At 44.3% G+C, this 14515-nt stretch overlaps 1 protein-coding gene across 1 annotated transcript in view; it reads right to left on the bottom strand.

The window, feature by feature from the left end:
* The window catches only part of CLGN (calmegin), a 337930-nt gene that overhangs the window by 260492 nt on the left and 62923 nt on the right, over positions 1 to 14515 (bottom strand). Inside the window, exon 4 of the mRNA XM_086963258.1 lies at positions 10903 to 10961. Within this exon, the coding sequence (XP_086819384.1) occupies positions 10903 to 10961 (59 nt within the window). The remainder of the gene's footprint in view (positions 1 to 10902; positions 10962 to 14515) is intronic.

The following is a 14515-nucleotide window of genomic DNA, read 5'->3' as shown; positions in this document are numbered from 1 at the left end:
TGACCTTTTCTTCTGTATTCAAGAGCCATTTTCATAAATTTATTTTCATGATTCATTCAGTGTGCATTACCGATATCATACTTTATGCTTAGAAAGACATAATTTCCTTTAAATGCGTACTATAGACATACTAATTATTTTCATGTACAGTCATTTCAAATGCATTTTTCATGTATTTTGGTAGGGATTGTAAACACATGCTTTAGATATGTTTAGATGCTTATAATTTAGTAATGTTGAACATATTAAAGTGGGGTGGGTGTTGTATATGAATCTAGGACCCTAGTGTAATTTTCCCGATTCATACCCATATATAGGTATAAATCACCCTATCCTTATATAGGCATAGAAATCATACCCAAATTTAGACTTAACCTATGCAGTCCAAATACGGCATGAGTACTTCCACTAGTTCCGAGAATCCACAACGATTTCTTGGAAAAAACCCGCCTTCAGCAGTCAGGGACTTCCCCTTGCTTGAATATTGATTTATCCAAGACCTTAAGGAGTTTTCAAAGAACTGAGTCTTTGATGACGTCATTATACCCAACCTTATGTCAATCTCGGCACCTTTAAGGTATAAATATGCACACACTTGCCCAGGCAAACACACAGTGGTTTGGAGCAGTTCGACTATCTACCTACACGACACAGCTCGCCGCAGCAAGTGCAAAGGAAGCTGACCCTCCAGCTGACGCAGTGGGAGAGACGCTGTCTTTTCTCTTGCCGAGAAATCCAGCTCCAGTGTTTCCAGGCTACCCTTGCGGGTTGCTGGGAAATTGAGTCCTGAGAGAGAGATACAAGACCTCCTTCATTCTAAACCAAGGTACGGAGCTGATTAGAACCTTAGAGAATTCTTGGAGAGATTCTTGGCAAAGAATACTAAACTTAAGCTAAACCTTACTTCTTCCCTCATACTAGACCTAGGTTAGGTACACCGGGGTAGGCGTATTTTAGAAGCACCAGTTGAGTACTTTTAGTCATTATTTATTAATGTATGTATTTTATGTTATATTTTATGGCTTAGAAACAACACCATGCTATTACAATATTATTTGGTAATACTCTTTTTACTGTACGCCCTTTGCTTCATGCTAAGTATTGCGATTGTAGCAGTTAATTTCTTTTGCATGAGAAAGAAGACTGTTTAATAAATACCCTTTTATTGAAAACGCCTGTCTCTCTATTTCTCTGCACCTCTGGTGAATCGAAGCATGCACGATAGACTGAGTGAAATAACTATCTATTGTTTCCGCGACTCTAGAGATAGATTTCTTATTCTTGGGAAACGAAGTTGTCATGTTTATGCGGTTATCAGAAAAGAATCCCTTCTTGTGTATTTGAGAAAGTTTCTAGTGATCTCTGAGGTAGCTGGCACTTACAATTAAGTCTAGTATATTCGTTAGAGACCTAGTAGACCTCAGTCCTACGTCAAATCTATAGGATATATTTTTCCAAAACGCGCAGAGCCTATTGGGAATATAGGAACTACACTACAGCACCATGCCCTCTTAAAGTGCTACTTAAGTGGGTGGTACAATCAGTGCTTCATGCCCAATAGTAGCATTTAATTTACAAGCCCTGGGCAAAAGTTGGGGCATTTTGGGTAAATCAATTTTCTGGGTTATAGACTCACCGTATGTTCTTGAGATGCACACTTCAGGGCTCTCACAATATCAGCCCAAGCATAACAGGTTTGAACCTCCTCCATTGCACAGTGCTTTAGACATTTACAATTTCCTTTCATTTTTTTCTTATTAGTGGTGTGCAAATGACTGGCCAGGGGAGAGGAGCCCTATGATTGTGTTTTTTGCTCACCCTGTCTGTGAATGTCAATGGAGGCACTGCAAGGAAAGGGGGGCTGCCAAATTCTCTCCTCTGACTTGCACTGCCATCAACACACTTTATATCCTGGTGTTGGATGCTCTCACCTTTGTAGCCCTCTGCTGTCTTTTCAGGTGGGCCAGTACACAGAAGGGGCAAGAAGGATAGGCAAACATGATTGAGGTGGGCTTATGAGCTTATACGCGGCATAAGGGGTTAAGTCCCTGTATACAGGTCTGAACTTGACAAATGCACTTAACTGGTGTATATGAGGCCATACCAGCAACTGTGTGGCTTCAATGGCCATATTTGAAGATGGACATTACAGTCCTTCTGCAACAGCTGTCCCATCCATCAATATTTTCAATTTTCCTTCAGATGTTCTCCTTTATTTTACAACATTTTGTGAGATTTAAGATTCCCCTAATCGTACATGCTCCTCCCTCTAACTACTAATCAGTGTCCCTGAGAAACACCCTTGGAGTGTCTTGGGATATGGGAACCCCTAAATTGCTCACCCCTGTTGTTTCCCTCCACTCCAAAGCTTGTATCCTGGCTGGTGGCTGCAAATATATAGTTTTGGTTGTATTAGGTGCACCCAGAGGTGATACCTAGGGATTTCTATGAAGCAATGAAGGCAACAAAGGCAAAGATTCTTGAGTGCAACCACTGAGAAGCTTTATACTGAGGTGCTAATGTCTTGCTAAAGCTCCAACAGGGTCCTGTTCCCTATGTTCTTTTTTGGTAATTGCAATCAACTAGTAATACTGTTGGAGTCATCTTTCTCAGTGAGAGGAAATGGAGTCAGATCCTCTTCCACAGATTTAGTTGTCCATTGTTTCCCTTCAGAGATGATCAAAATCCTTATAAACGTGAACACTTAATACAAAATGGAGCAGAAATCACTAACTTCATATTTTATTGCAACCCATTATTGCTGTTTTCCATTTGTTGTTGATAATTTATGCGTTTAATGAACTGTGTGAATTGAAAGTTTGTTTTGACCTTCTACTGTATTTATATACATATTTAAGATGCTACTGAATTTGTGTTCTTTTATGAATACCAATTCTGACATACATTTCATCTTTACTGAAATTGAAACAACTGCATCTAGTCTTAAAGTTCCCTCTACTTGCTTTGAGCTAGATCCTGACTGTTCATCCTAGCAACTCCACAGCATCAAAAAGGCCTTGAGAGGCCAACATTTGATCTCACAAATATCCAGTAGTTATTAGGAAACACATGTAACTGCTTTTTATTTTGCTAGCTGGCTGACAACTTTAATGAGAAAAGGTTATTCCTGAGCATATAAGGGTGAATGGAGTTTGAGGCCAGTATATATGAGTTTATGCCTGAAGGCACATGAGATTTAAAGAGTGAACAAGAGACTTCACTGTCCATATATACATTCACCTGGGCATATGACGGTATAATTGGAGTATGTAACTCTCAAACTCTCCATCAGGCACAACTGATGCCCTTTCTTACATATAAAGAGTACATTCCCTAATTAGTCTTGAATTTATCTCATAACACAGTACAAGTCTCCAAACATAATTGGTTCATGTTTCTAGTGTACAGTTGTAATTCAGCTAACGTCCGCTCACTGTTCATGGCAGGATGCAACACTCAAAGTCTACAACCCACTAGTATTGAGACTACTTACGACTACACAGCAGCAGCCCCTCATGGCCTTACAGCATTACTGCTTAACACATAGACATGCTGTGTAGATAATGCATTGTGATCATCAATTTGCATGCATTTCTTTGTCCCGAAGAAGGCTTCAAGAAAATATAATGGTGAAGTCTTAATAATAGAACATCATATAAAAAATGTTATAGTTGAGGACCTGACATTGTTTGGTTCTTATAATTCACACCACTGGATATGTACTGTGCATTGAGTGTGCACCATAACAAATATCAGCATATAAGGAAGACTCTGTGCTTGTTTTAAAAGAGTGATACTTCAGTGTCTTTTTTCCCTTAAAATGTGTTTATTTAAAATAAGCGCCGGGACACTCTTTTTGAGTAGCCGTGCGCTATAGAAATAAATATATAACATAACATAACATAACATTTACAAACAAGCAATCAATTACGCATATACCTACTCAGACTCTACTCAGGCAAACCTGACATACTTCTTGTAACGGAAACTTGGCTTACTACGGAGTCAGTACCGGATATTCTTGCAGCAGTGCCCTCAGGCTACTACATCCTCCAAGCCAACAGGCCCTCGGGGAAGCCGGGAGGTGGGGTTGCTGCTATAATTCATCATTCACCCAGGTTTACTGCCTTAAATATCACTGGCATACCCTCAGTTGACAGCCTCATTTTAAAATTCGAATCCTCCCAGTCCCCTTTTATCTGCACCCTTGTTTACCGCCCCCCTCAATACATGCCCTGTTTTCCCTTACTGTTTGGTGAAATGCTGTCCGAATTGGTCATCAACAACTCCAAAATCCTGATTATTGGTGACTTTAACTATTGGTCCTCGGATGCTAAGGAAAGCACCAGCTCCTCAGATTTTACAGACCTCCTATCTAGTATGAAATGCACTCAGCATATATAGTCCGCTACACACATTAAGGGACATGTCCTAGACCAAGTTTGGATCTCCAACCTGGAAATCACCAACCCCTAATCTCTCCGTGCCCTTGGTCAGACCACCACATTATTACATTCTCACTGGCCTGCGCCCCCACATAAAACAGGCCCTCACAGGGAACCATATGGCAAGAAACTGGAGCCGGGCCAACCTCAACGAGTTCGGTACCTTACTTAATGCCTCATCTACTATTGAACAGGACTCCCTAGATAGTCAGGCTACCAGCATTAAGCATTGGCTTGAATGAGTCAGCAACATCGTCGCACCTTTTAGGAGAACCAAACTTAAGCGTCCCCATGACGCCCAGCGCTGGTTCTCAGACGAACTAAAAAATAAGAAACTGACACTGAGCATAGCTGGAGACGAGACTATGCCCCAGGGAAAAAAGTTGTGTTGATCACGCTGTTAAAAGACTACAAAAAATCAATTATTTTTACATATTTCTCCCTGAAAATCACCAATTCTGCTACTAAGACATATTCTCCGTAGTTGAGGAGCTGTCACACCCGGACAGAGTAACAGTTAAGCCCCTCTCTTCTCAACCACTCTGCGACTCCCTTAACCTATACTTCATGGAGAAGATTGCCACAATCAAAAGCAGCATTCCTTCCCCCACACCCTCAGCTACCTCTGTTACCACTTTTAAAAAAACCCCAGGTGGTGGACCAAATATCCCTGATATCTAGGGATGAGTTTTTCGCTCTATTAAAAAAGGTTGGATCAGGCTCCCCCACAGATTGCTGCCCATTCCACATCTTACAAGAAGTCTTTGATACCTGCCCTAACCCCCCACTTGCACTCCTCAACAACTCTCTCAGACTAGGCTCTGTCCTTGACTCCTTTAAGATAGCCGAAGTCGTCTCCATCCTGAAAAAACCCAATGCCGACCCTTCTCCGATGAGTAATTTTCGCCCCATCTCGCTGCTCCCTTACCTCAGCAAGCTGCATGAAGCTCATGTCACCAATTTCCTCAGAGCTCTTTTATTGAACATTCGCAGTTCCTTGACTCCCAACAAGCAGGATTTAGGCCAGCACACTCCACCGAGCTAGTCATTCTCCCAGTCATGAATGAACTGAGGAGGGGCAGACCATAACATCAGTCAGGCCTTGGTGCTCCTGGATTTGTCGGCCGCCTTTGACACGGTCGACCATAACATCTTGATCTGCCGTGTCAGCGACTGTGGTGTCTAGGGGTCGGCTCTAAGGTGGAATTCCTCCTTCCTCAGTAACCGACACCAGGTCGTCCGCCTTTCCAACTTCTCTGCTGAGAAAGTTAGGCTGACCTGTGGTGTCCCCCAGGGATCCTCCCTCTCTCCCCTTCTTTTTAACCTGTACCTGACTCCCCTAATCCGGTCCTTGCGCGAAAGTAAGATCTCTGCTTTTAACTACGCAGACGATATCCAGCTGGTGTTTGACATTGACTCTTCTGACTACTCAGTCAACAACTTCCAGTCCACCATGTGCCTTATTAGCGATTGGATGGTGGCCAATCAATTAAAACTCAACCCCGATAAGACTGAGCCGATCCTGACTGGAGGCCCCTCTAACCCATGGAACTCAAACCTCTGCCCCCCCCCGCCCCCCGCCCCTCCTAGGCACTCCTCCCTGTCCTGGAGAATCTGCAAAAGGCCTGGGAGTTATAATCTGCAAAGACCTATCCATGAAGCCACAGATTAGCGCTGTGGTGTCATCTTGCTTTTTCCACCTTCGCAGAATTCGAAAGATCTCTAGATTCTTAACCATGGAGGCCCTAACCCTTGCTCTTCTGGCCCTGGTCATCTCCCGCATTGACTATGCCAACTCACTTTACGTTGGCATCCCTGCCTACCAGCTCCGTCATCTGCAAATGGTACAAAACCAGGCCACTAGGTTAATCTTTCACCAACCTAGACACCACCATGTTTGTCCCTTGTTGTGAGCCTTCACTGGCTCCCGGTGGCCAAACGATGAAAATTCAAATTAGGCTGCATCACCTTCAAAGCATTGGGCGGTCTTGGTCCAGCTTTCATTTCCTCTCTGATCCACCGCTATCTCCCTTCTCGCGATCTTCGCTCCTCCCATTTGGCCTTGCTTACCACCCCCACCTTCAAACGTAAGAAACACGGTAGTCTTAGATTCTCTTTCCTTGCCCCCACTTCTGGAACTCACTCCCCCTGGAATTTAGATTAACTACACCTTATACCCACTTCAGATCCCTTCTGAAAACCCTGCTGTTTTGTCAGGCCTACGAGTAACGCAATGCCCACCTTTCACTCTTTTCCTGCCCCCCGTTCACTGCGCCATGAAACCGCCTGGTGGCAGTGCGCTCTATAAATAATTTTAACATAACATTTTAACAGACTGATATGCACTATTGATATTAATAGACAAAATAATGCATTGACTGAATTTTTTTTAATTCATGACATTATGTTCCAACAAATGTTATTACTAATAGATAGCTTTTGGCTATGATAATGATCTTTTACCTCTTTATATTGTGATAGGTTTGCTGTAGAAGATCAATCAGAAACTAGGAAGTTAAAACAAACTGGTTTACTGATTTCAATTGGTTGAAGCTAGTGGCGATTAATGTACCACCATTTGATTGCGCCATGATAACAAGTTTGAATTGAAAGGGGCAATTTTCTGTTTTCGTAGTTATCAGTCATATCCATCTCAACTTAGGAAGGCATCCTACAGGCAGCCAAAGGAAAGCTAAAGGAAGGCAAGTTCATAACATTAGGATTGTCACATGGAGTAGAGGTCAGACCACAATAGGGTCACATTCGCACTCAACACTCAGACTCTACCTTCTTGTTCACCCATCCATACACAGCCAACCCTCCTCTCCATGCACTCATACATGTTGGAGAGTAGTTTAATACAATACAACACAACCATATGACCCATGGCCCACAGAGCTGGATTCAGAGGAAGATCTCAATGCTGATCGTTACCTTTCAGAGCACACCCAATGGAGCCTACACAGAACACACCAATGTATGGACCAAGTACATGTAAGAGTCAGACAAAAGGACCCACCTATAACCACTGCCAAACGATGCACCATCACAGGTTCAGTGAAAGATCAGCGGATCCAGTCTCCTGTTTTTGGTACTATCCACTGAATTTACTGCAAGATGCTGCTCAAGGGTGGACTCATTAATATCAATTGGACTTGACAGCTTGTGTAGCCCAGTAACCTGGTAGCTGAAACTAAAATTAGTTGGGCATACTTAATACATTTTGGTTCCTTAAACCCACATATTTATAATCAATGTTCAGTGATGGATTTTCAGATTCAGCAGTAATGAACAGATGGTTTCTGGCACTATTTATGAGAGAGGGAAGTGAAGGGAACTCAACTGATATTGGTTGAGATGCCTTCAACAATAAGACAAGTAAAAAGGGGAAGTTAAAGGATTCCAAGGCAAGCAAATACCCAGGACTCTTATATTGCATACCCTTTCTGAGTGAGGCTTGTAGGGTAAGGAAGACACAGTGGTTTTTACCTCTTGCGGCATGGGATCCTACAATGTGCATTTTCATGTTACAGGAAAGAAAAATTTTGATTTGTAGGAATAGATTACTGATTCCTTTCAAATATTTTTTCTTCCACTGAAGAAAGTAATCAAAGACGGCATTGGTTTGTATACATTTGCACTAGACACCTTCTCTGGCACTTACACTGCTACGGGTTCAGACATAAACAATTCAAGAGGACATCAGAAATCACAAGTGCTTGAAATCTGATGATTACTGTTAGATCCGGCTTTTTCAGCAGGTTTATACCTAGACTTTTTGCTTTTTGGCCTTCTGTTTGTTTCTGACCTATTTTTGTTGGTTTTATGACTCTGCACTTTACTGCGACTGATCACTGCTAAAGTGCATATGCTCTCCCTGTAAATTGTTATTATGGATTGGTGTTTCCCTGATTGGGTTATTTGGTTTACTACTAAGTGCCTAGTACAGTTTACTGTGTGTGCCCAAGGCCTGTAAACCAAATACTGCTAGTCGGCTTGCAGCACTGATTGTGCCACCCACACTAGCAGCTTTGCAACGAGGTCTCAGGCCTACCACTGCAGTGCCTATGTGCAGTCTAGTACGGCCATGTAGACCTAGCAAGGGCACCCACTTGCCAGGCCCTAACCTTCCCTTTGCTTACATGTGGGTCACCCCTAAGGTAGGCCCAAGGTACTCCTGTGGTCAGGGTGCAGTATATGTGAAAGGTAGGACATGCCCTGATGTGTGTGGCATGCCCTGTTTGAATAAAATGAGGAGTTTCCTCATAATATCTTATGAGCATTTCTGCCCATGGGAGCAAGATAAAAAAATAAAGTTTGATATTTATGAACTCAGAATGCTAAGATGCATCTTTTAGTGAGGGGGATTTTTACATTCTGGGTTTGAAAATGCCACTTTTAGAAAGTAAGTGTTTTCTTGCCTAACCATCCACTGTACCTCTGCTAGGTTGTGTATTGACTGTCTGGCTTTCGAGGGGCTGGGATGTGCATTCTGTTCAGAAAGCCACTTGGGGAGGTTAGGTGTGTCCTGCCTTTACCTTTCCAGGGTGAGTCAGAACTGGGCCGAATAGACCTTGGCTGCATTCAGAGTAGGGGGAGGAGATTTCTTTCACACCTGAATGGGCCTGGGCTGCCAAGGACAATGCTGTCTCCACCTCCTGCTGGGAAGCTGCACCAGTGAGGACAGATGTGGTTTTGGCCAGGTACAGACTCTCTCTGCCTATAGAGAGCAAAGGACTTTTGTGCTATAAAACCACTGAACTAAGGAACCCGCCAGGAAGAAGAACTGTGAAAGCTGGAGGAGGAGGACTGCCCCTGTGCTGTGTGCTGTTGGGGTTGGCCTGCAGTGGTTGCTTCTGTCTTGGGCAGGCAAAGGACTGGATTGTGCTTTCATCATCCTGCTGTTACAGCTTTCTCCAAGGGCTTGGAGTAGAGCTTGCCTTCTGTTGGAAGTCTCAGGGATAGAAAAGACTTCAAGGATCATTCTGGGAATCAAGAGGAACCTTTGCCAATGAGAAGAGCTGGAGAAACTGAGGAGAAGTACTGCTCCTTTGCTGTGTGCTGTCTGGGGTTGGCCTGCAGTGTCTGTTTCTGACAAGGAAAGGAGAAAAGAGTTTGCTGTGTGCTGTGTCCCCTACTTGAAGAAGATCTCCAAGGGGTTGAAAGAAGAGCTTGCCTCTTGGTCTGAAGTCTCAGAGACACAAAGACTTCACCACCAGTTCCCCTAAACTTCTTTGCTGGGAGTTCTGATCTACTAAGAGGTGCCTGTTGCTGTTTTGGACCTCCGGAGGCTGTTTTCCGCTGGGAGCGGGAAAAGTACATCAACTTCAAGAAGCACAATGCATCCGCACCTTTTTCAGACGCATCGCTGAAGAAACCGTGGCAGCACCTGTTGCGGCTCAAGAAATCTCCGCACGCAGAGGTCATCGCACCAATCCTCAAGCAGGCCCTGCTGTGCGGCTGCAAGAACCAATGCATTGTGGGACCGCGGCTTGAGAGAGCCACGAAGTGCCTTTGCCGTTGCATCGAGAACCAACGCATCCCCGATCCTTACGCAATGCATCTGGGCGCCATGACAGCAAGAACATTGGGGTTGCAGTAAGAAACCAACACATCACCTCCTCGCACAGCAAGAAACTGACACATCACCTCACCCTCAATATCTATAATAATGTATTGTGGATTTTTGTCATTTTGCTCGTTTGGTATAGCTAAAGATTACTTATTTTTCTAAACTGGTGTGGTGCCCATTTGTAGTATTTTCACTGTATTACTTTACACACTGCCTCTGAGATAAGCCTGACTGCTCATGCCAAGCTCCAAGAGGGTGAGCAGGGATTATTTTAGAAGTGTATCACCCTTACCCTGACTAGGAAAAAGGGTCCCTACTTGTAAGGTGCAAACCATTGCCAACTAGAGACGCCCATTTCTAACATTTACTTATTAGATGACAGCTGACAGCTACTTAGCCTTAGGGTGATGCTTACCAAAAAGAGGGACACCCCAGAAGAGGGTGTCTGACTCTTGTTTAGGGCTGCTAACTCTGCTAAGATATGGCTTTGAATACTGCCATATAACAGTTGATACTCAGTCGAATTCAGTTTGTGACCTTCTCTAGTGGGCACACACCCGTGCCTTTGTAAATACAGTATCACCATTCTTTGTACCAGCAAGAAAGACAGACTGAAGGTTTCTGGAAGGCAAAACCCAGCAACTAACTCAGCAACTCTTGCAGCCTGGATAAGGGGGTAGAAAACTAACCTAGAAGGGAAGGTGAATGGAATTTTGCAAGCACACCCAAAATAGTGCATGAGAAAAAATGCCCACAAGAATTGCTCCATTTTTCTACAGAAGATAGATCTGAAGTTGTTAATACAGCTGCGACTAAAGAAGATTCTAAATACATTGCAGTGATTACAGACACATTATGTTAGATGTAATGTAATAAGGATCTTACCATCATATTTTGCAATATCCTCACTTGTATTTTCCTTCATTGCTTGGGAAAGCACCCATCTGTAAATAAATTGTAATTCTTGTGGATTATTTTCAGCGGAACACAGATAGCTCACCTTTAAAAAACATCTTAAACAACAATACAAAAGATGTTCACCACAAATTGTAGAATATTTATGGAAAGAGGCGAGGGCAAGGGATTTATTACTATGGGCTGCCAGGAATTACCGAATTCTTGTCAGCACCTAGAAATACTTGACCATATCGCTGCTAAATGACACATTAGTTAGGGGGGAACAACAGGCTTACCTGACACCTTGGCCATCGGGCATTGCCGTGAGGGGAACGGCCGAAAAAGCAGCAGCAGCAGGAGACACACGGCGGGAGGCGAGGAGGCGTCCCGTGTTACCGGACCACACCTCCCAGCATTCCCTCAGCAACCAGCGCGCCCGTGACGCGCAGTGAGCGCCGGAGGCGCCGATTAAAGGCTGACCCCCCGGGAGCCCAGTGGGGGAACAACAGGCTTACCTGACACCTTGGCCATCGGGCATTGCCGTGAGGGGAACGGCCGAAAAAGCAGCAGCAGCAGGAGACACACGGCGGGAGGCGAGGAGGCGTCCCGTGTTACCGGACCACACCTCCCAGCATTCCCTCAGCAACCAGCGCGCCCGTGACGCGCAGTGAGCGCCGGAGGCGCCGATTAAAGGCTGACCCCCCGGGAGCCCAGTGGGGGAACAACAGGCTTACCTGACACCTTGGCCATCGGGCATTGCCGTGAGGGGAACGGCCGAAAAAGCAGCAGCAGCAGGAGACACACGGCGGGAGGCGAGGAGGCGTCCCGTGTTACCGGACCACACCTCCCAGCATTCCCTCAGCAACCAGCGCGCCCGTGACGCGCAGTGAGCGCCGGAGGCGCCGAATAAAGGCTGACACCCCCTATCGCCCCGCGAGTCGCGCGCGGGAGCGACCGGGAGAAGCCCGGGACAAGGGCGGGGCCGTCTGTGGCCGTCAGGGGCCCGAAGAGGCCGGGCAGGGCCAGCCCCCTTGGCTCGAACTGTGAGTACTATTGAAGGACAAACCCTGTACAAGTCATTGTTACCCCACGTATTTTAACTTGAGTTATACGGATTATTGTCATTGAAACCCCTGCAATGTCAGTCCAAAGTACATTACCGGATAACTACCTACTTAAAGTGGTATCCAAAATTAACAGCGACAGAAGGAAGTCATTGGGAAAGAGTATTATTGTCGATCCTCTTACCGCTGATGCAAACAATCATGTAAACCCTGTCAAACTTAACAACACTGCTCACGAGATGGTCGCACCGGTGGATCCTAACAATAGTTCCTCTAGTGTTAATGCTGAATCAATTAATGTATTAGATCAGTCTATAATGGGGGAGGAAGACCAAGGTAACAATCCCGAGGGGACACCTCAGCAAGTTGGGAGGGCATCTAAATTTATGCGTGCCTGCAGAAAGCCAGTCGCTAAGAGAAGTAGTCATATCTCCAGAAGAAAAAAGGACATGACCCAAGTGGAATATACTAATGATTTAGTATCTACGAATCTTGATAATTATGTTTCTCTGAAGCCTGATCAAATTGACTCACTAACAAGTATAATTCTTAGTAAACTTAGTATGGTTATAGAGCCACTGATAACTAAGATAGGAGATCTACAGGAGGAAGTAACCAGGCTAAGGAATATGGTGGGTAATCGCGCTGATAATTTGGAAAAATCCTTAGCTGACATCAAACAGTCAATTGGTCCTGTTCCAGCTCCAACTAGGGATAAGGAGCAGCCACAAGCCTCTACCAGTGTCAGTTCCACCTCGGCCAGGAAACACTCTAATAAGGAATCGACGAAATCACAGAGACCACCACCTACTTTGTCACAGGAGGGAGGGAGTTGCCCAAATCAAACCACTCATGGGGTTATAGGCAATCAATTGGGTGTTAAACCATCTACTCCCATGCAAGTCCCTACACAAACACCATCACCTACGGTGTCAATTCCAACGTCTACGTTGGGAGGATTAAATGGGGAGCCTACTAGGATCTGTAGACGCCCCGTTGATCTACCACCCGACTGTGTACCTTACGTGGTGGTTTTAACTAATGTCCCTATTCCCACTCAGTCCCCAAGCGAATATGAGACACCAGATTCTTTGAAAAACAAAACCATCTCCTGGCTAAACCGTCATTGTGGCTATCCAGTCGGCTACGCTGACCAAATAATCTCCATTAGGAGAGTAAACTGGATAGGTAACACCAAAAAAACAGGTGGAGGGGACTGCGTGATTATAAACTTCAAGCACCCCCAACACGTGGCTACGGTCCTGCTTAGAGCAGCTTCAATTACACAGTCTGAGACTGAAGTAATTGCTAGGCCGTTGGGGTATTTTTATAACCATCTCGGCAGGCAACCGCCATCTTTTTGTAAGGAAAAGGCCCTGAGTAATCCCACCTACCCTCATCTGGTAAACAGGCCATCGCTGCCTAACTTCTTCTTTGGTCCACAAAATGGTCCATTCATTCCGTCGCCACACCTGGGGAATCCTATGTTTGGGAATGTCCCTTTTATGCATACCCCTAACTCTTTTGTCCCATTTTGTAACCCCCCTCCGTTTGACAATGGAATGGTGTACCAGGTACCTACACAAAATAGGTTTCAGTCTTTGAGTCACTTAGATCAGAATGATTGACATGAGATTGAACCCCGCGGAGATTTAGTGCCTAGGAATTCTAATGAAGCGGCCATATTGTTAAGTAATGAAATAAGTAATGTAAGTTTGAACTGTACGTTGAATGGGGGAGACACCTTAAACTCTATACCTAGCATAGAGCTTTTTAATATTGAACATAACATGTCCATCCCTAGTGCTGAATTGCCAAACGCTATGAATGAAAGAGAGAATACCACCTGTCATATTGCTAGTTGGAATATTGCGGGAATTGTGGCAAAGGAGGATGCCTTAGGCTGGATAGATTTTGTGCATCTATTTGACATCCTATGTTTCCAGGAAACATGGAGTAAAAAATTCAATGGCATTGATGGGTATGTGTCTTACGAGCTTCCAGCACAACCCTCTCCCCATGGCAGAGCTAAAGGGGGTTTGTTGGTGTTAATTTCTGTCAAACTACCTATTCATGTTAAAAGATTCGTCAATGTGGGTGCACATTCACAAATCCTATGGCTTACACAAGATCCAGGCAGAAATATCCTATTGATAAATTTTTACAATAATGTCTTTGACAACACCAGACATTTGGTGATTAATGAATTAGATACAGCGGTGAATAATTTCGTGAGGAATTTTAACAATGTATTTGAATTTATTTTTGTGGGGGATTTTAATGTATCTGTATGCCCATTATCCACCCAGAAAGTTTGTGGTGTGTATAATCGAGAGGGGGAAGCTGAAGCCCATTTCCCGCACCACACTTATGGGGAAACTTTGAATAACTTTATGATCCGTTACGATATGGAAATTTTGGATAATGCTAAGAATGACTCTGGTGGTAATATCCCAACTTTTATAGGAAGGGGCGCTAACACCGTTATTGATTTCATATGTATGTCAGCAACCATTGCCCGGTTATGTCCAATGCCT

This window comes from Lissotriton vulgaris, chromosome 3_1, assembly GCF_964263255.1.
Source record: "Lissotriton vulgaris chromosome 3_1, aLisVul1.2, whole genome shotgun sequence".
Lineage (NCBI taxonomy): Eukaryota > Metazoa > Chordata > Amphibia > Caudata > Salamandridae > Lissotriton > Lissotriton vulgaris.
Note: the sequence above shows the minus strand (reverse complement) of the source record. Positions and strands in the feature narration are given on the sequence as shown.